Source organism: Scleropages formosus, chromosome 4, assembly GCF_900964775.1.
Source record: "Scleropages formosus chromosome 4, fSclFor1.1, whole genome shotgun sequence".
NCBI lineage: Eukaryota > Metazoa > Chordata > Actinopteri > Osteoglossiformes > Osteoglossidae > Scleropages > Scleropages formosus.
The window spans coordinates 17,683,988-17,710,760 of NC_041809.1; the positions used below are offsets into that span (position 1 = coordinate 17,683,988).

General features: G+C 42.5%; 3 protein-coding genes across 32 annotated transcripts in view; 2 read left to right on the top strand and 1 right to left on the bottom strand.

Moving 5' to 3' along the window:
* The window catches only part of picalma (phosphatidylinositol binding clathrin assembly protein a), a 37,516-nt gene extending 21,898 nt beyond the window's left edge, over positions 1-15,618 (top strand). For 2 of the 22 annotated variants that reach the window (XM_018755257.2, XM_018755259.2), the window contains 14 exons: positions 258-394; positions 1,340-1,437; positions 2,945-3,097; positions 4,160-4,243; positions 4,900-4,980; positions 6,169-6,279; positions 7,408-7,536; positions 7,741-7,771; positions 7,877-7,976; positions 8,414-8,437; positions 10,541-10,600; positions 12,650-12,754; positions 13,441-13,544; positions 15,230-15,618. In XM_018755257.2, coding sequence (XP_018610773.1) covers positions 258-394; positions 1,340-1,437; positions 2,945-3,097; positions 4,160-4,243; positions 4,900-4,980; positions 6,169-6,279; positions 7,408-7,536; positions 7,741-7,771; positions 7,877-7,976; positions 8,414-8,437; positions 10,541-10,600; positions 12,650-12,754; positions 13,441-13,533 — 1,206 coding nt within the window. In that variant the 3' untranslated portion in view covers positions 13,534-13,544; positions 15,230-15,618. The remainder of the gene's footprint in view (positions 1-257; positions 395-1,339; positions 1,438-2,944; positions 3,098-4,159; positions 4,244-4,899; positions 4,981-6,168; positions 6,280-7,407; positions 7,537-7,740; positions 7,772-7,876; positions 7,977-8,413; positions 8,438-10,540; positions 10,601-12,649; positions 12,755-13,440; positions 13,545-15,229) is intronic. The other 20 variants (XM_018755260.2, XM_018755276.2, XM_018755261.2 and 17 more) reach the window with 16 other exon arrangements.
* Positions 15,619-15,744: 126 nt separating this feature from the next.
* Positions 15,745-24,205, bottom strand: ccdc83 (coiled-coil domain containing 83). Of its 4 annotated transcripts, none has more exons than XM_018755282.2 (11): positions 24,187-24,205; positions 23,331-23,421; positions 22,646-22,730; positions 22,218-22,386; positions 21,838-22,005; positions 21,318-21,409; positions 21,154-21,222; positions 20,567-20,688; positions 20,381-20,478; positions 17,689-17,873; positions 15,745-17,038 (listed from the first exon to the last, which is right to left on the bottom strand). In XM_018755282.2, the coding sequence occupies exons 4-11, from the start codon at positions 22,360-22,362 to the stop codon at positions 16,895-16,897; spliced, it is 1,023 nt and encodes a 340-aa protein (XP_018610798.1). In that variant the 5' UTR covers positions 22,363-22,386; positions 22,646-22,730; positions 23,331-23,421; positions 24,187-24,205; the 3' UTR covers positions 15,745-16,894. The 4 variants fall into 4 exon arrangements, with proteins under 4 accessions (XP_018610798.1, XP_018610797.1, XP_018610796.1 ...); XM_018755281.2 differs by lacking the exon at positions 24,187-24,205 and adding an exon at positions 24,018-24,094; XM_018755280.2 differs by lacking the exons at positions 23,331-23,421; positions 24,187-24,205 and adding an exon at positions 23,214-23,324 and having other exon boundaries at positions 20,381-20,475.
* Positions 24,118-26,773, top strand: part of sytl2a (synaptotagmin-like 2a) — a 29,398-nt gene continuing 26,742 nt past the window's right edge. For 5 of the 6 annotated variants that reach the window (XM_029251042.1, XM_018755255.2, XM_029251043.1 and 2 more), the window contains exon 1: positions 25,082-25,659. The gene's annotated coding sequence lies outside the window, so the exon portion shown is untranslated. Of the gene's footprint in view, positions 24,193-25,081; positions 25,660-26,773 lie in introns of those variants that run through there. The other variant, XM_029251041.1, reaches the window with a different exon arrangement.

Here is a 26,773-nt window from a genome sequence, read left to right on the forward strand (position 1 = left end):
AAATTGTATCTCTAATTATGTAGCATGTGAACTGCGGTGTCAGGTTTTAACTAATATGGAAACTTACGGATTTTTCCATGTTACTGGTCTTTGTCTAAATGGTATGCTTTCGTGAACTTTTGACAGTTTCTGCCTTTCTTTTTTTTTCTTTTTTTTTTCTATTTTTAGTACAACTTTGGAGGGATAAATGGACTGAACTTAAGGAGCTGTAAAGGACTCAGGTTTTGTGTGTTTTGACTTTGGCTACTTCCACTTAGGAGCAGCGGCTGAAGGAGCTCTCCAAGAAGCCTTCCTCTTCTGCCACCACGGCAGCATCTCCCGTCTCTACTACTGGGGGCACCATCAGCACTGCCCCTGCGATCGACCTCTTTTCCACACCCAGCTCCACAAATAGGTGAAAACTGCTCACACGCCACTGTGACATTTAATAGGCTGCCAGCAAGACCTTGTGTGTTTTTGAAGGTTTAGGATGCATGGCTGCCTAGATGCTCCCTCTTCAAAGCACTTTCCGAAGGGTGTTTAGTGGCACCTCTTGAGTTCCCTCAGGCTCAACCGATCGTTTCCACTGAAATCGCATTTGGCTTATTTTTGCTTTCATATCTAATTAAGTGCATTATTTATTTGGAAGGCCAATTTAAATTATTGCATTTAATCGTGGTTTGCACTTACGTAGCTGAGCTGAAACTGGTTCAGTGCACAGAGAGCCTATAATGCTGCTTACATGAATATGCTAGCTTTTTCAGTTAGGAACGTTCATCTTAGGAATTTTTGAAGGTACAAACATCTTGGGGTTTGCAGGATTCCCCTCATAATAATGAAGGTTCCTTTTACAAAAATTCAAAGTTATGAGTAAAACTTTTGTGAAGTATTATTATAGGTGTATTCAAGATAAGTACTTGTAAATAAACTGAAGAACATCTGTACTATTATTGCCTTTATTGAATGTGTACATAAATAAAAGGTGCTAGAAGCTGACGAACATTGCAAGTGTTTCCGGGTTGAGTCAGTCGGCAAACAAAGTGAATAGGAAATTACTTTTTTGGTCATTTTAAAGGACTTTATTGTAACCTAGACTGATGTTAATTACAATTATGTAGCAGTGGATTTGTGTACCTTTTAAGCTGTACACATCCTGACACCATATGCTGACAAAGGCTTTGTACCAGCACGGTCCTACCATGCACATGGATGGTTGCATAGAAGTCTCATTGTTGAGGAACCAGTGTACATGTGAATTTTGTAAATGAAGTATACTGTTTGAATGTGAGAAACTGTACCTTGTCTAACAAGGATATATGGGCTTTGCTGGTTTACACTAAAGCAGCTACTCTTTCTCCAGCACTTCAAAAGTGCAGAGTGACCTGCTTGACCTGCAACCAACGTTTCAGCCATCAATGCCAATCTCCACGGGGCTGCCTGTAGCCAACACATGGGCAGGTATGTGTCCTCCCCTTTCCAGATGTCTGCTTTTTTTTTTTTTTTTGGTCCTCTCATTTTTACATGCTGTAAAGTCAGGTGATATTCTGTCACATCAGTTTTTTTTTTTTTTTTTATTTAAAATATAAAAATCTACACTCACCAATATCAAGCTTTTTAGATACAATTTCATGAGTTTACCTCAGTTTTTGATGTGGAAAAATTGGGTGTATATTTAATGCATCAGCTGAATTGTCTGTAAGCCTTAAGTAGATTTGCTATAGAAATTTATTGTACAGTGTTCTACTGAATTATCTTAGTTTTTAACAATTTTTTTTTTTTTTTTAATTTGGGTGCACATCACATCTTGTCTGTGACCTGTACATTTCTGCTCTCGGGATGGGAGTGTCCTGAAAACTCCCTTTTTTTTTTTTTAATGGGATGTGGTTAGGTAGATTGAGGTGTTATTACTGTGTGTGTGTGTGTGTGTGTGTGTGTGTGTGTGTGTGTGTGTGTGTGCGCGCGCGCGCGCTGGAATAGTTAAACAATGATAAGTAAAAATTGATTAGATACAGCATACTGTAATATGTTTTAGATCCATATTCCTTTTAGCTTTTCATAAGTGGGAAGTTTTACAAAGTTCTTGTTTTGGTTATGTTTCTGTAGTTTTTGGAATAGTAACTGAATTTTTCTTTTCCCCGCCCCCAGCTTTTGTAAATCTACACAATTTATTCTTGGGATTTGTTTACAGCCTATAGGAATAGCCGTTTATTCTCAGAGAATAAACTACAAAGTAGATCTTCTAATCAGATGGAACACATTAGTGCTACGATTTCCTTACACTCTTATCTGCCATCTCTGCAGCACATTAGGAAAACATTTCCGTGTTTGCAGATGGCTGCCTGAAAGCTTTTCAATACGGACCTCCATGTCTACTGTATGGCAAAGGGACGGATTCTATTTTAGTTGGCTTTTTACTCTCCTGGCGTGCAAGTTTAATGGCGGTGTGGGTGAAAACAGCCACACCTTTTGTTCAGAACTGGGCTGCCAGTCCATGGAGACTGAAAATAAATTATTCTTTTTAAATTAGTTTTGGAAACTACAGATATGGAGAAGTACTAGTTCTGACATTTCAGCTTCCAAGAAACTTGGTCAGTTAAAGTTTTGTGCAGTATGCACAGATTTTTATAGTTTGATTTGTTGCTGGAGCCAGACATTTTAGCTTTTAAGCTGTCTGGTGTTCAGCTTTTTAGAATTTTGGTTGGACTTTCTCTCCTCTGCATGGGGAAAACGATGCAGATCACACATTTAATTGGCTAATTTTGCTGAGTTGTTTGATTATGGTGGCTGTCATAGAAGGGGCCGAATTGGTATGTATAAATAGTTGGTTTGGTTCTTGTGAACGACTTGAGGTGGACATGTATAGACTTCAGTTGATGAGCATACTTTTCTGCATGTTCTGTTGTACTTGTCACATCTTCCGCTAACATTTCCCTGTTCTCTTGTTTTCTTTCCTTTGCCTGCATAGATCCTTTCACTTCTACTGAAGCTGTCGATGACTCCATTCCAAACTTAAACCCTTTCCTTACAAAACCTGTTGTCGATGCTGTCCATCTTCCTGTTGTGTCCTCAGACGGTGTTAGTTTTTCTTCTAGGACACCCAGTCATGAAATGTTTGGTGGTAAAATACCTTATTATTTTTCTCACTCTTACTGTGTGCAGCTCTTTTCTTTCCATGTTGGGTCAGCAGTCCAACTTCCATCACCACGCCAAGCCTGCATGCTCCATCGCACTTAGTCAAATCTGTAGACTTTGTGTATTGTCTCATGGTCTACTGGTGTTATTAAACCTCACAACCTCCTGTATCTTATCTAAAGCCTCTTGCTCAAGCTGTGTGTATTTAAAACTTCACGAGTGCTCTGAAAGTTAGACTGGAGTAGATAGGGTTGCTTCAGCGATTTGATCCTCGTCGAGAGGAGCTGTGAGCTCTATGTTCCCAGAGGGCACTGAGAAAACAAATACACTGAAGAGTGCGGGGAGTAGCTGTTCTGCGGCCACGTTGCCCATTGTGTATGTGATGGGTGCTTCAGGGCTCTCTGAATCTTAGCTTGGGAGTGGTGGGAAACCCATGAGAATGACCTTGCACCCTCCTTTCTCTACATTTTATCGCTAGTTGTTCCTGTTGGCACACTGGGAGGGATTGGGTTGGCAGAGTTAGGTCATATTCGGGTATCTGCAAGAGACAGTGGCTGCCTGTGGGGAAGAATGATTACTGTTTTTATAATGTACATTTAGCTCAAATTCAAAGATGTACAGTGTGATTCAAGAACTGAATGCTTGAAATGTATTACTCAGTAGCTAAGCATTACATGAACTTGTGGTATGCACTACATAGTAGTTGCCGTTTTCTAAATTTTGTGAGATCAGGAAAACACCATGAGTTCCTTTACAAGTTGAAATAGACTACATGTTTATGTGATACTTATTTACTGAGTAATAAATTGAGTGTTCTATTCTTTTTCAGTCACCCTGTCTTCATGGAGGGAAAACAATTTTATTTGCTGTTTGCTTGCAGTGAGATTTTGGAAATTTCTATTCCTGATGCATTTGTAGCTTGTATATAAATGCATTTTTACACATGCGTTTTTTTTTTTTTTTTTTTTTTTTTTTTTTTTTGCTGTTGCTTTTCAGTAGTCACCTAGAAAGTGATTGTTCTTGAATGTTAATATTTTTGACTCTCTAGATCATTACAATCCCTTTATTGATTCAAGCTCTTCTGTTGCAACCAGTTACGAACACACAGTTCGGATAGAGCAGTTTATCTCAGGTATTACGGCGATGATCCCTTCAGCCTATGTTTTCTGGAACCTGGAAAACATAGAGGTCTGAACCTGCATCAGGTTCATGTCTGCTCTCCAGTCTTCTCTCCCTGGGTGGTGTGCGTGTATCTCAGCTTGGGTGGTCTGTCCCAGTCCGAAGAATCCAAGCGCTGATAGCTTTGACTTGTCCTCAGGAAGTGTCGTTCCAGTAGGAGGTTGCCACACCTAGTAATCCAGATTTAAGTCTCACTAATAGAAAGGGACTCCAGCATTGTTTCTGGATGGCCTCTGTTGATGCAGCATTGTCACACTTTAGTTGTGCATGAAGTTAGAGTTTCTCCGACGGACAATTTGCGCTGAACTCGGAGTTTAGACGTGTACTTTTCCAGGGCAAGAGCTACAGACCCTTACTTCAAAGCCTGCATGACAAGTTCTTCAAGACTTGAACTGGCCACCCTTGCTCTTCTAGATTCATAGATGCCTGTTTTGGTTTGACCTTTTTTTTTTTTTTTTTTTTTTTTTTCCTCCTTTTTTTTTTTAAATTGCATTCCTGTTTATATACTTATTTTTCTTATGTTAAACCTTAATGTTTGTGTCTTTTCTACATCATCCTCTAAAGGTCCTTCTCTTGCTTCTCTCTCATGCCTTCCTCATGGGCTTTCAGATTCCTTCTGTGGTCCAGCACCCTACCCTAACGCCCCTCTCTTCCACTCTGAGCCCTCTGCTGTAGCTGGCCTATTTGGAGGTAGGTGTCAAACCACTGTTTGTTTGTTTTCCTCCTGTTCTCTCGTGTCCTTTATGTTGGCTTTTGTCCTTTATGCTCATACCTCAAGGCAAGGGAAGTAAACTGCTGGGAAGGTGGTAGGTGTACTGTGCTTTAATGACCCTGTAATGTCAGGTGATTGCTTGGCTTGCTGATGAATGACTTTCTTTGGTATATGTTATGTAAAACTGATATGGAGGGAAGGCCTTGGCATGTCACAGAAGGCAGGCCCTGTTCCTCATTCCAGCTGTCAGAAATTGCCACACCTGCTGATTATTTACAGTTTGCGTTGTATTGTTGGTCAGCAATAAAGTTCAGCTAATCAAAATCCTCAATCATTTCAGTCAGTAAATGCGAAATGCACAAAGTTGGGACGTGTTTAAAGTGCAGGCATTTAAGAGAAGTCATGCTGATGAGGTCTTGGAGTAATTCACTGAGCTCCCTCTGAGGAAGTATGAGTAAAGATGAAGGGACAAAGGTCCTGTGTACAGTGTCATCTTGTAGTATGTGCCACATGCAAGGGAAGTGCAGGTTGTCAGCCTAGGGAGTTGTTGCTAGTGTTCTTGACTGCAGGAGGTGTCATCAAGTTTAAAGGTTGTTGGTGGCAGCAGGCCTAATGTATATATGAAGTTTTTTTTTTTAAATGAACAAAAATGAAGAAAATTATTGTGCTTCAGATTAGTTTCACCATTCTTATAAGCTTACATCTAAAATTTCAAAAATAAATTTGCATAAAATTTCTTCACAACTTTACATATGTGATGTATGTATACAGTTTTAGCAGTGGCCTTGTGTGTTTATTTTACAAATTTGTAATTCATATTAGAATAAATCATACTTTAGAAACTTTGTTTATTTAAACAAAAATACACCTTTTATGTTTGGAGTGGATGCAGCGCATTTAGTTTGTGTTTTCCAGGCTTTGGGCGGATGTTTAGAATTCCATGTAAAGTGATTCTCGAGGGTCTGCAACTTTTCTTTTTCACCAGCCAAACAGCAGCTGGTGTAGCACAGTGTATCTTGTGTGGTGATCTTGGATTCTTTTCACTTGTGATCGTGTTGGTGTGTGGGTGTTGCTGGGTGAGCAGGTTTGGGTTCAGTAGCTTTAGGGACAGATCCAGGGGTCAGTAGAAAATGGGAACTCAGCCCACCTCCCTTCTCTTCTCCAAGGGTTCTCGGCATCTCCGGCTCCTCAACCACAGACCTCAAGAGGCCTTAACGTCGACTTTGACTCTGTGTTTGGCAATAAGTCAGCCTCTTCTAACAATCCTGATTCTGCTGGTAAGAATGAACCTGCTGATGTGTGGGGGGGCTGGGGAGGAACAAGGAAACCCATTTTGTTACTTCAAAGTTGCCACAGGTCTCTCTATATAATCATCAGTTCAGATTACACCGCAAAACACCATCAACTGCCTTCCCAGATGGGGAAGCTTAAACTCGGAAATTCGTCCAGACTATTTCAGCTGGCCTCCGTTTACATTTCTTGTTTTGTTTTTTTGTTTTTTTGCCTCCAGTGAACGTTGTTGACCAGGCTTGTTTATTGTACATGGCCTCTCTGGTGCAGTGTTGTTGTTGTGCAGTGTTTCAGACTGGGATCTGCTCTTGTTGTTGTCCTCATCTTTCGCTCAGCACTTCCTGAATTCTCATATCACTGCTGCTGAAGTTAGTGGCGGTTGCTCACATTCAGCACACAGATCGCCACCCCGCAGCACCATGCACCTTTTCAGCCTCATGCTTGTGTGTTTGGAGTCCTGGCACAATGTTGGAGGGATAGGGGACAACTGCGGTTTTCACCTCATGGTTCTCCTACAAAATTAGATGCACGTGCTTTTGCTAAATTTTGCAGCGCTAAACCCTTTGGCCATTCCTCATACAGTAGCAGGTCATCAGAAAAAATGTTGACTCTGCACATGTTGCATGGCATAAACCCCATGCAATTGTGTGTTGGGTTCACTGCCTTTGCAAGCGATATTGGAGCATAATCTGGTTAATTTATTGGATAGCAGTTGCCTGGAAAGGGGTTCTGCTGTAACAGACATCTACCTTGAAGGTGCTTTTATCCCATGTTACACCTGTGCATTATTTTGAAAAGACGGGAAGACTTTTTTGTTTTTATTTAATATTCAACATTTGCTTGTTTTGCTCATCTCTCCTTTTTGTTGTTTTTTTTCCCCCCTTGTTCCTTGTCCTTTGGTAAATGCTCTCTGGGCCTTGGCTTTGCATGGCATGCATGAATGGGTGAGTTGAATTTGCAAACCCTATCTGGCTGCAGCAGCCTTCATTTTGGTAAAGCTTGCTTTCTGCTTTGTCCCATTAAATGTCCTCTTTCTTTTGGTTCCCCCTGTCTTTATCCCAACCCCTGTTCCTCCCTGTTTTCCACTACTCCCCCTTTTGCCCCCTTTCTTTAAGATGATGTTTTAGGTGGAATCCTGAAACCTACAGTGGCCTCCCCCAATCAGGGTCTTCCCCCCAGCAGTCAGCAGCCGGGGAAGCTGGTGTCGGACGACCTGGACTCCTCCCTGGCCAACCTTGTGGGCAGTACGTGCTGTTTGGGGTCTCAGTCACGCATTGCACCGATAATGAGCGTGCTCTTTGTAGTGTCATCTACTTGAGTATTCTCCTTCTGTTTGTTTTTCTTCTTGATGCTCTTTGTCAAAATTAATTTCTCTTTTATTAGTTGGCATCAATGGCTTATTGTATACATGCTGGTTGTATTATGAATTTTTTTTTTCTTTGTTTCAGACCTAGGAATTGGAAATGGTACCACGAAAAAGTAAGACATCCTACCATGAATTTTTAAAGAACCAGATTCTTCTAGGTGTGGCTTTTCGTGATAGCTAATTTGTGTGTGTACCTCTCACCAAAACAAAACCATCAGTGACATTCATTGGAGTCAGCCTGGGGAGAAGAAGCTGACTGGTGGAACCAACTGGCAACCAAAGACTGCTCCAACCACTACATGGAACCCTGCCACCATGGTGAGTGTGTGTGGTGTCCCGTCTTGAGCCCCCCAAAGTGGCAGCTCCAGGTCAGGCTGACTGGTAATCCCTCATAGCTGGAGAACCTACTAGTGCCAGTAACAAACAAGTGAATTGTCTACTTTTGTGATCTTAACATCTGTCAGTGTAGGTCAGAAGATTCTGTGACAAGTTGGATGATGGTTATGATGGTTGTGATGATGTGATGGGAAAGCCTAATTTGTTTCATCATGTTGATGATGACAGCTCTCTGTTTCTAGCCTTTACTATGCGATAGTCAATTCTATGTTAGGTGTCTTTGTTGAGCCCACTTTGGGAGCCATGTGTACAGTTACTCTTTAGATACTCTGTTGTAAACTAAACTTGTGTAAATTTTTGTGACAACATCTAACCTGGTGTTTATTGCATTGTACAAATGTTCTCCTGGGGGAAAACAGAATGGCATGCATTTCCCACAATACGTAAGTGAACCGGTTGAACAATTTTGCTGCTTTAAAAGCTGGCATGCCTTGTATTAACCACAACCTTTCACCCTCGTCACTGTCTCTCTAATCTGTTTGCTGAACGGCCTGGCTCAGAATCAGCCTCCGGCCTATTTGAAGGCCCTACTGTCGCCTGCTGATCTTACCGATAGCAGCAATGGCATGACGGGCAAGCTCCTTTTTCTGTTCTTGTTCTTCTTCTGTCCTTTTTTAGTTTGATTTTAAACTGCACTCTTCCAATTACTCCAGCTGTTTGGGGAGGGCTTTTCTGAAAAGTGATTTGTTTTCATTAGAATGATGGCACAGGTTTAACAAACAGTAGTAAATAGTGGCTTGTTTTTGATCGTTTTCATTGGTTGCTTTGGTCCTGTTTTTTGTGAGTGGCGATACACATGCTTTCAATCAAAAGTCCTCTCAGTAATGCCCAGATAATGCAACAATAATTTCTGGCATTTCCCAGGTTTACATGTATCAGGGCTAATTACTTCAGTTAAAACTTTTTTTGGTACATTGTGAGAATAAGTCAATTAAGAGACCACAAGTATGTGTATCTGCATGATTACATGATTACGTGATTTGAAACATTGGCGCGCAGTTATTTTTAAAGTAGCTGACATACTCCATCACTAAAATGTTTGTTTTATGCTCTGCAGATTCAAAAAGATTGAACACTGAAAAATGTTTAGTTCCACAGGAACTTTCCCAGAATAAGAGGCACAGCCAAAGTATTTGAATAACCGGTTGGATTATTTTTAAAATTTTTGTATTAGTTTAGAGAGCAATGAAATACGTTTGCCCTTTAAAAAATATTTGAGTAATTTCATGACCATGCTCACACAGAGTGCCCTGTTGAAGATTTTTCTCAGGGGGGGGGGGGGGGGGACTTTATTTTGTCCCTCAGTAATGTGCATCTTATTTAATGTCTCAGTTGTGCTGGTCTTACAAATAGGCCGTGTTTTTTAAATGTAATGTGTTTTATTCCACGCTCCACTAAATGGCATAAAGCAATATGTGCAGTTTATAGATTCACGCTTCTAGAAAATTTATTTGAAAGCCGGAGGGTAGCCGCAAGTTAGCTTGGTCAAGTGAACACAGTATCCTTTCAGGAGATGTGATCAACAATCAGATGGAGTATTTGAACAATCTGATGATCTGTGGAGCAGAAACAATCAAAGGCTGTCTTTAATGCTTCTGAGATGCTACAGACTGTGCACCTGGTCCCACTGAGTTCTACCGGAAAGGCAAAGCCCTTCTTTAATCATTCACATTTGCACAACATAAAATAGCGGGAGGATTTCCTGTCTGGTCATTTAGCGGTCGCTCAACTGTCCAAGAGTAATAGTCAATGTCATGAGTTTGGGGGGAGGAGAAGTTTACTTTTGATTTAATACTTGAGTTTTAATAGAGGACATTCATCTCTGGTGGAAACGGGTTCAAAGGGGTGTCTCACATGGCCCAGGAACAAATGAGCATTATATAAGGGGACAAGCATTTGCTCTGTATATGTCCAGTTTTTGTCACAAGGCGCTTAAAGTGAGTTGCTAATCAAAGCTTTCCTTCCCAAGGGCCTTTTCACGTAGCTGAAAGGTCTGAGATGATGGCGAAACAAAACTGCGCCTGTCACATGAGGGGGGCCTGTGTTTAAAAGTCCATTCGGCCCTCTCCGGCATCTGAGCAGAGCTCTGCAGCTGCCAGCTCCAGCACTGCATCCCACAGGCACTCTTTACCTCCTCAAGCTTGTCTCCTCTGGCCATTTTCTACTGTAAAGTCAGGACGACAGCTTGGCCTCTCCCAGATGTGACTGGGGACATGTTGCTAAGTGGAAGCAGGCAATGAGACTGTAGTGATGGCATGAAATTGGAAGCGTGGCCTGATACGGACGTGGACACGGAGAGCTCTGTGACTGCACACGGGGAAAAGATAGGAGGTGGCAGGCATGTTGTATCTCATCAGCGTTCATGCTGCTGCTTGCGTGTTGATGATGATGGCGAGGCTCACTGGGGGATTTCCTCAGTGCTTTAGTATTTTTATAAAGCGAAAATGACTGGTTGTAGACTCACACTCCTGCTTGTATCCTCTCAGGCACCCTCGGTCATGGCCTTCCCTGCCACGACTCCAACAGGAATGATGGCGTACGGCATGGTGAGTACACCGACTCTACCAAGGTTTCAGAGTTGTGACGCCCAAAGAATTGATAGGATTTATTGGTGAAAGTTCTAACTATAGTGCGTGGGGACTGCCGCTCAATCCCTTCTTGGCAAGTGCACTGACTCTCACCCACAGAGGCCTGAAATAGCAGGTAGCCATGAGCTCCTTGGGGCTCTGCTTGCACAAGGTCTTTTTTTCACAGGGCAGCACACAAGTTTTCTACCCCAGTGCATTATTCGGAACAGCACTCTTTGTATTTTAATTAAATCGGGCACATTACACTGTTAACAATTCTTAAGGTTCTTGGCAAGTGCTGGGGATGTGACAGTGCTTGACTGTTACGGAGCCTTGTAGTCCTCTTTCCCTGCTGGGGAGCATAGGACAGCAATGGTGGACTGGGTTCGGTCCTGCTGCTCGTTGTGGAGTCAACAGGGCACTGAGCTGTCATGATGAGCATGGAGCTGGAGAGCATGGTGGCACAGCGAGTAGTGCTGCTGTCTCAGTGCCTGGGTAGTGCGAGAGGACATGAGTCTGATCTCTGCTCAGTCTGTGTGGAGTTTGCATGTTCTCCCTGTGTCTGTGAGGGTTTCTTCTGGGTGCTCTGGTTTCCTCCCACAGTCCAAAGAGACACTGTTCAGGTTCACCAGTAGTGTGTGAGTGATAGAGAGAGTGGGTTCCACTGATGTATGGATGAGCGACCCTTTGTAAGTAGTGTATCTAGCAGTGTACGTCATCTTGGTGAATAAGGTGCGTGGGCTGATAACACTACATAGAGTTCATTGGAAGTTGCTTTGGAGAAAAGTGTGCCAAGTAAATAAGTGTAAATGAAAGCTGCCTCACACCTTACCTAATGCCTTTGTTTACCTTTAAGGTATCAACGTGAATCTTTTCCAGCACATTCTGAAAAGACCTCACTTTTCACTGTTGCGTGGCCCCCGTCACATTTGTCTTGTACACGATACACAAGTCCCCCCCTCATAAAGGGGGTCGTGGGACTTGCGCGATGAGTTGTTTGGTTTAACTGGAGCAGCTCTGGAGAAGTGAGCTCTTGCATCACTTTAAGTTCCATGTTGCAGGATAACACCCCATGGGAGTTAATTTCCACACTGGGGAAGCAGCATCATTTCCATTAGCACACGTTGTGTGTTGTGTTAATATTATAGCTTATTTGGATCTGAGCCTGACTGATTCCACTTGTAGGATCAGAAGTGCATGGGGGAAACAATCGCAAGGGGTATCTCATAATATTAACATTCAGGTACGCCTTGGAAAAGGCAGACCTTAAATGTTTGTCAGGCTGAAAGTGAAGGATGGATGTCTTGGTGTATGAATTTGAAGAACTGGTAGGAAATTGGAATGGGGGAAATTACAGGTGACTATGTGCTGCCTATAACACAAGAAGCTTGGATGATTAATAGTGACTACTTGGTGTAGATGCAAGACGAGAGCAACATGAATTTTTTTGCAGATTTGAGGGTTTTTATTCCATCTAAAGAATATAGGTCAAACTGAGGGATTCATTCTAGGACTGAGATTAGGACATTTACTGATGACAGTGATGAACGCTTTAAAGCCAAGATCCGTGTGAGCTACAGTTAATGGGTAACTACACAAAATCAAGGAATTGTGCTTGGTCTTTTTTTTCCCCCCTTCCCTTTTTCTACTTTTAAAGCTGTTGAACGTAAGCTTGACCTTGTTGAGATTCACTACTGAGAGACAACCAGGAAACGTTTGAGTGGAGGTTGCAGTAAAATTGGATTTGTTAATGTTTCTTTACACTTGTTTGCTTATCTGATGCGTTTTTCCAAATTACTTACAATGTTAAGGTGTCTACAATTATTTAACCCTTTATACAGCTGCATCTTTTTTAACTAGAATAATTTTTGGGTTGGGTGCCTTGCGCAAGGGTACTACTACAGCCAGAGGTGGAATTTGAACCTGCAACCTCTGGATTCAAAGGCAGCAACTCTGACCACTATGCTATCAACTTCCCCCTTTTTTGGCGCACTGTTAAACTGACCCGTTTTTTTTCTCTTCCTGAAGCCACCCCAGATGGGCTCCATGGCAATGATGACACAGCCCACAATGATGTATACGCAGCCAGTCATGAGGCCACCCAACCCCTTTGGCCCAGTCCCTGGTGCACAGGTATGAGCTCTGCCACACGGGGGTGTTTGGTGACTGCAGCTGCGTCCAGCTTGCCAGTTCAACCTGCAGTCGTGTTCCACTGCAGATCCCTATTTTTTGCCACTTACATGGCAGGTCAAAGTGCTTTTTCTGTGCTGAGCTCTTCTCTCAGACTCATGACACTGGTGTTGGAATGGCACACTCCATTTTTAGTTATCACCACGCAATGATGTTTGTTTTGTGGAATGCAGTCAGAATTGTGAAATGTGGGGCTTGTTACCCCCTTTCCGTTTCCGTCATGTTCAGAATATGACGGCAGAGTCTTGCAAAAGGATGCGTATTCCGTCTCTCTACGCCATTCTATGTGGAATACGTATCCTAGTCACCTCCACCTCTTTGGCATGCCAGCATCCAAAATGGTCCCTGTGAAAAGACCAGGTAAGTGACGTGTGTGCTGCATTGCAAAGAAGGGTTTCTTTTCTGTTGCTGCGGAAGCCTGGGCACCATTTCCTGCACGGAGAGCTTTTGTTCTGGCCACCTATGCCGAACACAGCCTTCTTTTCCATGCCGTGACAGTGTTGCATCCCAAAATGTTGGCCACCACTTCTCTCTCTTGGAATCTGTGTGTTCTTCCTACTGTGTGTAACTTCTCCTGGCTGTTCCTCGACTTTTCTTCCCTCACCATCTCTCATTCTTCTCTGAACTAGCCCTCTGCAGCTTCTAGTCCCTCCAGTCAGAGTCCTCTCAGAGCTCCAGGAAAGGACCCCTTTGCACAGCTTTCTCTCAAGGATTTCTTGTAGAACATCTTTAGGTACAGCATGTCCTGTGTGCGTCCGTGTGGGTTGTGGGTGTGCTGCATGGCCAGTTTGTCTCCAGCTTTGCATGTAGACACACCTTGTCCTCTTCTGTTCTGTCACCAGTTAAGGCACAAGAATTTGAGAGCCTCGGTTATTTCTTCTTTGTCACCACCCTTTTTAAGACGTCTCCATTCGCTACTCTGCTGCCTTGAAGTAGTCTGTACTCTTGGGAAATTGCTTTGTGAGCATGCCAGAATTCTAAAGTTTTTAGTTGTAATTTTTTATTTTTGTGGTTATCACAATTTGACGCTACTTTATTTTCAGTCTGTCGTTGTACGCACGCCTTAAACTACGCAGAGCTTTTGTGTTCACGTTAGTGGTAAGCACTTCCCTAAAGAGCTCAGATTCTAGTGTGTATATGTAGTTTATTTTTAAAGCACAACTTTGGATATATGCTTCCTTGTAATATTCTAAATACATTTTGTATACTTAAAAGTGCAGTGGCTTTTTGTGTTAGAAATAGTGATTACAAATTTTTGAAGCTTGAAAGATTTTCCAGTTTATTAATTCTAATTACATTTTCAACAGTGCAGAAAATGAATCTTCAGAGTGAAAACTGGCTGCATTGTCACATCCAGCTGGTAGTTGGCAGTAAAATGCACTCACACAATAGGACTTTGAGGTTGTAACTGAACTCAATTTGTGTTTACAGCTCATGTTTGGTGCCTGTGAGCATCTTTGATCAATAGCAAGATGGCAAATGTTGCACAAGAATAGGTGTATTGAGACAAGTGTTTTTATTTTCAGTCATAAAATTGGTTTAAAATACATTTATTATAGCCTTAATGGCTATATACTTGTACAGAATCTCATTTATAAATGGAGGGAAATATGCATTAAGCTTTTTTGTGGCTATTATAGTTTAAACGACCAGAAGCTGATGCACAGCAGACATGCTTTTGTGATGAGTCTGCAACTGAGATTCAGAAGGTGGCTGTTAAGAGGTGACTTTTTACCCCCTTGTAATTAAGTGTTTCTTAACACTTCTTGTTGTAACCGCATCTGAAGGTTTTTCCAGAACCTGACCTGTGAATAAATGGAAGCACTTGTGTATTTAAGTTCTTACTGATTATAATTTATAGGAAAAAATTTAATTGTGAACAAATCAAGTTATAAACCGACTTGTAGTCCCAGTTGTGCTCTTAAGGTGAGACACCAGTGTATATTTAGAGAACTGTAGTGATTCTATGCATGTGATGTGCAGAACACATAACTTGGAACTAAAAGGCGCAAAATTAACTTTTTTTTTTTTTTGAAAAAAACTTTTAAGGAAAATGGAAAAACTTTCCCATTTTTTTACGTTGCACGCTGGTCTTACATTGCTGCACTCCGCTGCACACCCAAGCTGAAACGGGAAATAAGTGTTTTGCTGGTGTGGTTTTTCTGTGTTTAATTTTTACCTTCTTTGGTAATCGAATAAGCTATAAATCATGTTGCATTGCGAAGAAACTAGTTTAATTTTGTTTGCAAAACTGGTTGTTTGCCTTGCACCAAGGGGGGGGGAATAGCAGCTGTCACTTTTTTGTTGTTTTGCACAATAACTTTGTTTGCCCTGAACTGAAATGTCGTGATAGTTATGGGGCCCTTTTGAATGGACACAACCACTATCCCCCACCCCACTCTCTTCCCATACCACTAGATGCAGTTCATGTAACCTGAAGGGAGTCGTCACTTTCCAAGGATGAAGCACTAAGCAGCAAAACTTTTCTCCTTCAAAGCAAAATCCACTTTGCTGTTGTACTCTTCATTGAGAATATCAGCCCCATAAGGACTTGTGAAGAAATCAGAGGGGTAACAGTAGGGGAAATCCACGTGGAATCAGCGTCGCCGCGGACGTGACGCCTCTTTTGTAATTTGTCTAACAAGGTAACAGTGTGCGCTACTGTTATTACCCGTTTTGGGATCACTTATCCTATTTGACGTCTGTAAAGGTAAATATGGGTACCGAGGGGTGGGTGGGGTTAGACTTTGCTGTTATGTATCAGAAAATAGTTGGTTGTAACACAAATGGCTTCATGTTTCTTGGGGGAGGGGGGAGGTGGGGGGAGTGGAGTACTTGTCTGCTCTAGACCTGATCATCAATCATGCATTATTACCTAATTTAACTGTCACCAATTAGATGCTAACTGCAGTTTATATTATGATTTCTCTTACTTTTTTAAACTATTATGTTTGCAGTAGACATTCCTTGTGTATTGTTTATTTATTTATGATTATCCGTTGAATACAGGAAAAAAGACTAATTACATTGAACACTTGTGAGCGTGATTCAGGATTATACATTGGTATGGGTGATTGGAGTGACTGAGTTTAAAAAATAAAAATGAATAAGGAAAATGGACACCTTTTGACTGATAGAGCACTAAATATTCTCAATCAGTTTTATGTCGAGTAAAATTCTTTGTAGCTCAGAGGTTCACAGCCCTACATTTGTAAGGGACATAGGGGAGTATACAATTTATTAATCCACATAGTTAATTCTGTGCCTAGGGTTTTTGCAAGGGAACATTTATCTGACTAGCAAAGCACTACATTTGTGATTCAGCAGCAATTGCATTGGGAAGGATCTGTATTGCTTTCTGCTTGGCATGTCATTATTTTACATTGACAGTTATATGGGCTGCCTTTCCCATCTGATTGTGAGGAATCGCCTTCACGTTCTGACCACCTTTCCCAAGACCATCACTTGAGCAATCCTTAGAAGAACAGAGACCGAGTACACCTGGTACTTTGCATTAGTGGGCCTGGCTAGGGTTTATGGGGAGGGGTCACAAGAGGGGGGGTTGGTATCGTCTTTGTAAATTAGTAGTAGGAGGTCCAGTTAGAGGGAAAAAGGGTGAAGCACTGTTGATCGGTGCTTTGTGTATATACAGTGGACCCTGTCCAAATGGGGGGGAGGGGAGATGTGGAGGACGGTCAAAATCGTGAAGGCAATTCTATTCATTAATTTAGCATATTTGCTGCATTGTCCTTGCAGATTCTATTTTTGTTTATATATTAAAATGTATGTAAGCAGAAATTGGTTGATTTTCAAATAAAGTGCAGCTTCCACAAAGTCATTGAGTGCTTCCAAGAATTTGTGAATTTAAAGATGGCTGGTGCATAATGTGGAATTTGGGGACAAGGATTTGCCCTTTTGCACTTTCTGAACTGAGAAAGCGATGTTAATGTCTGAAAATTCACATAAGCTATAAATTCCTCCGGAAAAGTATTCAGATACCGCTTCGTGTTACATGGGAGCCTTACATGTACGAAAGCTCCGTACCAGTCCCGGCATGTAAAAGCGGGGACAGCCCAGGTGCAGCTACTTGAACCTGCTGTGAATGATGCTCGTGGTGAGCGGCCACTCTTCCTGGAGTCCGGTGGCTGAGGCGATGGCATCCGTCAGGGGAGGATGTAGTGGTGCAGCCTGGCCCACGACCACGAGTTCCAGGTGCAGGGATTTCTGCTGCACACAGCAGAGAAAGCAGCGGCTCTCAGGCTCTGTGGATGGATCCTGTTTGGCCAGGGTTCGACCCGCCTTTACACTGTCACAAAGATGGCGAGTGTTTCGTCCAAAAAAAAAAAACCCCACACAGCAGCCATCTCTATTCCAACTATCACCGAGGTCCGCTGACAATTGTGTGTGTCCGCATGGAAGTAGATGTTGGTAATGGAGCGAGCTGAAAGGTGCCAGTGCACTGTAGTATCGTGTGGCCAACACAGCACCACTGTTTGACTCCCAACTTCTAGTGTGTGTACACATTCTGGGTAACCATAAGTTACCCAGTAATACTTTGTTATGCTTATATTTTAAAAAAAAAAAACCTGAAAATATGCATGTATCCTAAAATGTTGTATTTACCTTAGCAACAAGTTGTCACACTTACTGGACATCCCCAGTATGGGAAAAAGATTCTTGCTGTATGTGATGAATCATCTAATACTGTGTGATAAATGAGGCACATTCATAACGTCATGTAATTCCACATGACCTCAGCATTCCTTGACTGGTTTGTTCTGACATTTTGCAATAACCCATTAGTACTTGAGAATTTCTGTGCATTACTACTCTCTCAGGCTTCCTGAGCCCCCACACATGCTGGCCGTGTGTCATACCTGCATGATACTCTGGCTGTCATCCAGCGGTATGTGCGGGTCCCAGGGAGTAGGTCCAGTCGGCCGCTGGGGTGACTGGGTGCAGCTGCCGGCTGTTTCATCCCCCTCCAGATCCACAGGTCGGCTCAGAACTTTCCCTGCTTCCGCCGCCTGGCCAGGGGCGTTCTCGGGTCTGCCTGGCATCTCTACATGGCAGTTTCCACAAATGAGAGAGGAAAATGACAGCGGAGATGGCGCGAATGAAAGGGGGAAATCGCAATCTACCCACACCCCTCTTCTACATTCCATGTTCTAAGGAACCCGCGACAACTGTTTTTGATGTGGGATTTTGTCCCCCCCCCCCTACTGAGATGCCCCGCTGTCTCGTGCGGAAATGGGCGAGCCGTGTTGTGTCTGATCCCATGAAGGATATGACTCAGTGGCTTCCTCTGTGCTGCCTGTGACTACCAGATACTATTCGCCAGGCACCTTCTCACAAGCATTTGAGTGGGCCCACGCTGAGCGCCATGTGGGGACACGGGTGCGAAAGGAACCGCTGTATCAGAGTGCTGAGGGTCGTGGCATCCCTAAACATGTCTTCATGCAATCAGCAGAATGCCACTGTGCTGTGTTCACTGAGGATAAAGGGTCCACATCTGGAACGGTAGAACTTTGCACAGCAAAAATGTCCAAATCCAAATTTCTTCCATTTGACAATCCTAAAGATTTGCGTTGCCGAAGCTGGAGGGGAGGAAGTGGTCAGCCCCCCCCCCCCCCCCCGTTGTGACCACAAGTTTCTATGTGCGAACACTACAAACTGTAATCACAAAGCACCAATTGTACAGTTGGGGCAGCAGCTCTGCTTTTAGATGTGAAGGTTGTAGGTTTGAATCCCACCTCCTGCTGTAGTACCCTTGAGCAAGGTACTTAACCTCAATTGCTCTAGTAAAATTATCTAGCGGTATAAATGGATAAATAACTGCAGGTAGTTTAACACTGGCTTTGGAGAAGTGTTGATAAATGAGTGTAAGTGTACACCAAGATCCAGTTGTGGTTAAAGGGAAGGAGACGCTGCTCTAGTTACTCTTGTCAAGAGGCTCCGCAAGTGGCTGAAGTGAACAGGCTGTGTAGACAGCATGTGTTACTTCAGTGGTGCGCTGCGCTTCCCACATGACTGCTAACAAAAATAGAGAAATCAAAAATAAGGGAAAAACTGACGTGGAAAACTTTGGAGCGCTGACCTTCACAAATCGCTACCGCGTCTTTGTCACTTTGCGTGCAGTTACTCTTTGTACAGTGTAAACTAAATGCTGTCTGTTTTTTGGCAGAGTGAGCATTTAAATCAGCATGAATAACTTTCTGGTAAGTATTAGTGTCATACAAGCACTATAATGTGTGGTGGGGGGTAACTGCAGCAAAGGGGTGGCAGGTACTGCTGTGTTCAAGGGCTGTGGTCTTATGACTTGAGTCATTGGTTCAACTCCCATATGCAGTCTAATGCCCCATCCTTATCCTGAATTGACATAGTAAGAATGCCCTGCTGTCTGAATAAATGGTAAATCATTGTAAAGTTTATCTGATGCTGTCACTGCCTGGCAGTCACAAAATCCAACAGCTGATTACAGTATAAAGAATTTCAGTATCAGTGCCAAGAATGGTGCACACCTCTCAAAACCAATCATCATACTAAACATGGGCAATGAATGAAGCTTATAAAATTCCAAGTTTAAAAACATCTCTTGTCCTGAAACTGCATCGAGTTAGTTTTACAGTCTACTTTATTTTGAGCATTCAAATGTCTTGCAGTTTGTGTCTTAAAACATTCACAAAAACTAATCAAGGTGTAAAATGGCCTGACTTGTCAATGTGAATTTTATATATTTATATATATATATATTTTTTTTTCTTCTTTCGGATCAGAATGGATCACCAGCCCCCCAAGGCTGTCTGGTTCCACACATTGTCCAACTCGACAGGAACAAATTTCTCCATTTCCGGTAATTAAAATTTTTATTCGATAAATAAATGGATCCTAAAAACTGCTATGCCAATAATAAAATCTAAGATAAAACAAAAATCAGTAAGACCAGCTAATACGAAGACCGCATGGCAGAACCTTTAAAACACTAAAAACATACCCCAAGGCTTAAAACCATACATAATTAAAAGGAACTTACTAGGTAACATTCGCCCTCAAGAGGAGTGGTCCCCTGGCCTGTTCCCAGGGTGTTACCATACGCCTTACCTACTGTTTCTGGGTGTTTCCCTTTTCACAGCATTTATTTATATATAATATAATATAGAAAAAAATTACTAGGAAGGTGATCAGGAATCAAAGATATTCTGAAAGTTTTATGCAGCTACTCGTGTGATGTACATTGGTTCATAGGGTGGAAAGTAACAAGCTGTACTTTAGAATCGTGCATCTGCATCCATGTCTGTCTTCTGCTAATATAATGAACACATTGTATTTTCTATGAAATGTATGTCACTTTGGAGAAAAGCATCTGCTAAATGAATACAAATATAAATGTAATGTATCACTGTTAACAGCATGTGGAGCGCCCCCCTGTGGCTGCCTTGAAGAAGCACGTGGTGTTCAGCCAAAGATGCTGCAGTTACTGCACACAGCAGTTTACCACAATAATTGTACATCTTGACACATCAGGGGTACCATACAGTTTCTTTGCTCCCTAGTTCTACACCGAGTTACCTGACTGCTCTGTGAGACCCAGCATGTCCTCAGTCTCAATTCTGGTCCCCGAACTGGACAGGGCGAGACCCATGTCTTGGGTGAGGAAAGTGTTTCTGCTGGAGGCAGCCGAGGAAAGACGCGCGATGAAGGCCAACTGAACCTGGAGAACATGTGAAAATCCTCAAAGGGTTGTAGGGTAAATACCTGTCGATCTGAAGGCCGCTGATCCGACTCTGCAGCATCTCGCGGACCAGCTCAAGGTTGTCCTGCTCCAGCTGCTGTACAGCCAGCTCCAGCATGGACACCTCCTCCTTGTAAATGGCGTGCTGCAACAGAGCATCTGTGCGCTCACACAGAAGGTGCCCGCAAGCTCCCAACGTAACCAAGAGCTATGAGAAAAAAGATCCAACATTTCTGTGGAAAGCCAATATTTACAGTGCTGCTTGAAAGTAGGTGAACCCCTTGTCCCTTAGTTTTACCACAAAATGATTATTTAATGAGAAACAGTTCTTATCTGACATAATAGGTGTGTAATTGCCAACTCCAACTATGCTGCTTTAGATGAAATCTTGCGTAGTAGGAAAAATTGAAATTTTTCAGCTGAGAAACAAGTGAAGCCCGAGTTGCATTTGTTAAAACAAGTAGAATCCGGTGTGTAAATCATCTTTTATTCATTTATAACTTTAAGATTTAGATTTTAAAAGTTTATTCTCATGTTCTACAAGAATAGGGTTCACGTGCTTTCAAGCAGCACTGTGTATGGGTATAAAATTGTAACCGGGGAAGAAAACCTCTCTTTTCAGCCATTCGTTGTCTTTGATTTCCCACTGGCTGACACTGTCCAGCTCTTTGATCGCTCTCTGAGGAACAAGGATGAAAAGCTTTTAAGAGCACAAGAACTAACACGATTTCCCATAATTTAGATAATTTATGGGGAAAAAATGTCGACTCCTGCCTCTGCTGCTAGACTCCTCTTCTCATCCATGAGTTTGGTGGTCTTTCGGTCGATTTCGCCTAAGGCTTTGTCCCGCGAGCACTGAATACTGCCTGCATCAGTCAGGACAAGGGGTGGGGGGAAACAGGAGCTTGTTTTGTTTGAGGAGTGGTTAAAGCATTTTGTGTGATGAGATACATCTTCATAATATGAGGAGAGATGTCACAGTCTACACCAAAGAAACTATCCATTGCAGGGCACATGAGTGTTTATTTCCCCCATCAACCAAGTACAGAATATTGCTTAGCTTGCGCTTTTGCCCAAACTAACTTAATTGTTTTTTACATGAGCTCAAACAGCCTTTACAAGACTATGCCAGCAGGATCACTCCTAGAACTTAAACCAATGAGTTTTAGAGGTCATGGTCATGTCTGTAAAGGCAATGCCAGTCTTAAAGTGCACAGTCTTACCATACCGCTGGTGTAAAAATCACAGTGAATGTGGACAAACCCATGCTTTCAAAGCGGTGCCGTTGTGTCACCTGACATTTGCTGAAAGCTCTCCTGCATGATGACGAGTTCACTCTCCAGGCGGCGAATCTGCTGCTCGTGCTCCTTGCTGCCCACCATCTTGTAGTTGTACCAGACCTGCTTCTCGGCCTGCAAAACCTGGAGCTGCTGCTGCAGACTTGCCAGGTCATTGCGGAGCTCTCTCTCACACACACACACACAAAGCTGACACTTAAGTTAATGGACACAGAAGCACTTTCTGTAATTTTGAACAATCCTGAGTAAGTGTACAAAAGGCTTCTCTTGGCCAATCATTGTTGGGAACACCGGGTACTGGGCAGGTACCCAGTGGTCAACATGTGACAGGGTGGCACAGTGGTATAACATGGCCCTGGTCAGGTAAGCTGTGTACCTGCTAGCTGCCTCTCCTGATCGCTGGCCAGCTGGAGGTTTCGGTCGAGGGCCTGCTCCAGCTGCTCCTTGCTGCGCACCTCCTCCTGTTCCAGTTTCCGCTCCTGTTCCTTCACCTCGTTCAGCAATCGCTTGACGTGTTTCATCTGCTCCGCTTTCAGCTGCCTATTCTACACACACACACACCTCAGCATCGTGTCTCAGGGATCGCATTGGAGCAAAGCACAAACATGGTGAAGAAAGGGAGGCCATCAGATGGCCTAGAATGTTCTAGAACATCACAAATCATATATATTAATTTGAAGGTACGGCTACAACGCCTCCAGTGGAGTTCCCAAGGACACACTTGCACCTTTTCTCAGGATGGAGGTAGAAAAGAAATGGCAGTGCAGAGCTGCCGCTGACCAGACACGTCTCAGAGCTCCTTACCACTTCAATCTGTCTCTGCTTCTTCTCCTCAAGCTGAGCAACTTCCAACCGGAAGTCGTCCTGTTCCTTCCTCCTCAGCTGTATTCTGCAATGATTACAGACACACAAGTCACAGCTCAGAACAGAAACAGAAATGAGTGTGTGTTGTTTCATTATTTCATTCATTTTATTTAATGATATTCAGATTATGCATAAAAAACATCTGCATCAGGAAAAATACAGTGTGATTCAAAAAGAATTGAACACTTTCGAAACAGTATTAGTAACTAAGCATAATCCGAACCTGTGTAGCCTTACTTTTTCCAGTTTAAGATTAGTTAAAAAAACTGAGTTCCTTTACAAGTTGGTCTAGACTACATCTTTATTTGACGCTTAGTTACTGAGCAATACATTTTCAAAAGTGTTCAGTTCTTTTTCAGTCACCCAGTATTATGCTTGCCTTGTCATTTGGTTGTACCACCCTTTGGGTGATGGTAGTTTTCTAAGCTATAACTATGAACTAAATGCACTTTATGGTAAATTGCAAGAAATAAAAAAAAAAAAAAAATGGAGAAAACTGATTCCTTACTGGAAACTTATGAAGGCATCCCCTTGTGTAAATTTGTCCTGCGCCATGGTCAGTGAACACACATATACAAGTAGTAAAGAAAAGGAGACATGGACTATTATTAAGCCACGCACTTACATGAATCGGTAGTGACGGACGAGCGCTGAACACAGCGTTCAACGTTTACGCGTTTCCATGGACACCGCTCGACCTGATCTTAGGCTGCCCCCTGTCGGAGAACAAATGACACTGCGCTCTCAAATGTAACCACGTATGATTTCTCCTTCTGCTGCCTTTCTCCAAACTAAGCTTACAATGACGTACAGTATAACCAACTTCCCACTGATTTACCCATTTACACACACAGCAGGGTGTTTTTACTGTATGCATTCAGGGTAAGTACCTTGATGTAGGGTACTACAGCAGTAAGGGATTCAAACTGAGAACCTACAAACTGTAAGACGAGCCCTAACCAGGACATTACTTGCCCCACTTAATTATTATTATTGTTCTTCTTATAATAATAATAATAATAATAATAATAAGAAATAATAATAATAATAATAATAATAGTGCAATCAACTGATAAGCCAGATCAGTGTGTCTTGAGTTGTTTTTGAACACCGGTTTTGTCCAGCCAGGTCAGCTCACATTATTTTCAAGGAATAAAATGACATCAAGATTGTCTTAATCGGTTAAGAAATGACGGAGTTTTGATTTTTTTGTCTCTAAAAAAAGCATTTTTTTTCCTAGGCTTTTCCCATTTTAAAGCAAAAAAAAAAAAATTCTGTGATTTAAGATTTCATGAAATGAGAAAGAAATCACCATAACTTCCTTAATCCTCAACAGAAATTGATGAAATTTGGAAGAGAAGAAGCCAAGGGCGTGTGCTTCTGAATGGTCGTCGTCATTTTCATAGCATACAGTCATTTCACAGAGTGTCAGGATACGATGCGGTGTGAAGCTGAGCAGAAAGAGCCCAAATGGCGAACACCTGGAGGTACAGTAGCACACTGCCGTACGGCTGAGACGCAGAGACGAGCTTCCGTCGCAATGTTTCGCGTTGCGTCCGTGAATTTGGAGATTATAAACATCGTTTTTATTCTTGTTATGTCCCTGCACGTGGACGCGATAAACATGTTTAGCATTACGTCCCGGGATCTGGGGATGGTAAACATGTTTGCCTTGTTTTGGAAATTCAGTTAGTTTCCAACCAAGTTCGCAAACTTGGACGTGTTTTCGCGTTACGCAAAACGTGTGAGGAAAAGACAAAAACGCGCTTAAATTGTAGTAAAACAAGGAAGCAAGTTGCAGCAAGGGGCTGGGTGAAACATATATATATATATATATATATATATTTTGTATGTAGAACTGACTTTGAATATGATTTTGGAGAATTTGCTGGAGAACATACCGCAAAGCGAACCAAACGCTTTATTTTTGCGCGCGGACGCGTTTTGGCGGGAATGCAAGGCTCCTCGAGGACACGGCTTATTAGTACCTGGAACTTATTACTGCACTCATTTGTACTGACAGCTTATTAAAGTCCATTTATCCGAAGGCTCACTTGATCAGAAAGAAAAAAATGCCAACATTACATTTGTACAAAGCCTGTAGCTATTTCAATCTCCGTCCATAATCATATTATCCTGTTGTAGTATAATAATATTTTAATTGTAGTTAAAAGACTTTCTTATGATCCCTGTCAGTAACTGTATATTGTCACATTGCTCTTCACCTCTACATGTTGGCTCAGGTTGCACTTCATTGCTTGTGTAGCTCCAGGGCGTTTCCATCCATCTAACGTGTATAGGCTACCTCAGTTTTGTACCATGATTTAAGTCCTTGTCTGAATGGTGCTTTTTTTGGCCTAAAAATAGACAAGACAGTGGATGCTTCTGGATACTCTGGAGATTGTGATTGTTTGTGACAAGAAAAAGTCTTGTGGCACCCATTAGGGCCTAAGAACAAATTGATCAGACGCTTTTACTATTTTGTAGGCTTTCTACGAACCAAACGCGAGCGGCTCCCTCAGTACGGACTCGTGTGTGAAGTTTGCCTTCTATCCCAATTTGTAAAGCCCCGAAGACAGAAATGCAAACAATAATAGGGCCTCGATGTTATTTACCCCCAGGACTCCATCGCAAGCATTGCGCTTTCCGTTTAACCCTGGTGTTCCCGCCAACCCCTCGCTAAAAGACTCGTGAATTCTTTTGCAGCGACGCTTGTCCCGACTCGTGTTCGCTCATACGTGCTGAAACAGGACGGGCAGAGCTCTTGAAGGAGCTCCAAACTACGCATTCCAGTGCGATGGCCTTCGCTTCTGAACTCTCTTACGATGCAGGTGTCGGCAGGAGACGCACACTTGACGCCAAGAGAAGCCGCTTCTGTTGAATAATATCGCTTCAATTAAGTTCCTGACAGCTTTTGAAACAAGGGCGTCCGCTGCTGACGCGGCCGGTGTTCGGTGAGTAGAAATGCGTTGATCTGAGCAGCTGAGCGTTGACCTGAGCAGAGGTTCAAGATGATGAGGACGCAGGTCAAAATGAACAGGTCTTTATGAGAGCAGCACTCGGAAAACACTCGTGTCAGACTGCTAGGGCTGTTTAGAGAGAGAAAGACACTTGCAAGGTACACATTTTGTGTCCCTGGAGGTGAAAAAGTGCATTTTCCACTGGACCCCCGCCCGCCGGTGTGAAGTCTCCCAAAAATCATGATGACTTCATAAAAGGGTGGGTCGTTTGGTGTTTGCTGCCTTTACTGTGAACATATCATATGGAATTGAATTACACACTGAATTAGTGTAACTTAATAATAGATTGCAGTGTACAGACAACAATACAAGGCCTGGTAGCCAACTTTTCAAAAGTGACCCTTGTGATGGTAGTGTGATGGTTCTGGGTTCTCAGCTTTGGCATTTTGTTTCCTTTGAAAGAGAAATCAGCTGATAACTTGATTGACTATAGTTTTAAATACCGTGTTCCTTTTACTGTGGCAGAGAGAAAATAACCAATTTTTTCCTTTCTTTTGAAGATCATAATTAAAGTTGCTACTTCATACATGTTATCGTTTTTTTTTTTTTTTGAGTTCTGGATGTATGTGATTTTTTTTCTTTTTCTCAAAAGCCTGATAAAAAGGTTGCGGTGAACGTATACGTCAATGATGATACTCTCAGTGAAGCTGAAGTCTAAGACATCTGCTGTGATCATTTTGTTTTGCAAAGGAAACATTCAAAGACTGTTCAGTTTTGCTTATGTGCAGTGTGAAAAAAGGTGGAGCAGCATTTTTCATGCGTCCCCAAAGGCGCCAACATTTTAGTCCATCTACACATTACACCGTTAAACGAGTGCCCTTTACCTGGCCCCTGTACCATGCCGACTGGGGGTCCTGCACACTTGGATCAGTTGTGGACTTTTGCAAAACATTCACATGCAGGTTTCTCATTGCAGGCAATCACAAATTGTCTGACCTGTCTGTGACTGGAAGTGCCTCTTATTTAAACAATTCCAGAAACACACACACACACACACACACACACACCGTCTGAACCACTTGTCCCATACAGGATCGCAGGGAGCCAG

Coding starts and splice junctions, on each gene's coding strand:
- ccdc83 (XM_018755279.2), bottom strand. CDS start 23,260: ATGGCGCAGGACAAATTTACACAAGGGGATGCCTTCATAAGTTTCCA. Junction 17,874..20,380: donor GGGTCTCACAGAGCAGTCAG/GTAACTCGGTGT, acceptor ACTGCCATGTAG/AGATGCCAGGCAGACCCGAG. Junction 17,039..17,688: donor ACAGCCAGAGTATCATGCAG/GTATGACACACG, acceptor TGCTGTGTGCAG/CAGAAATCCCTGCACCTGGA.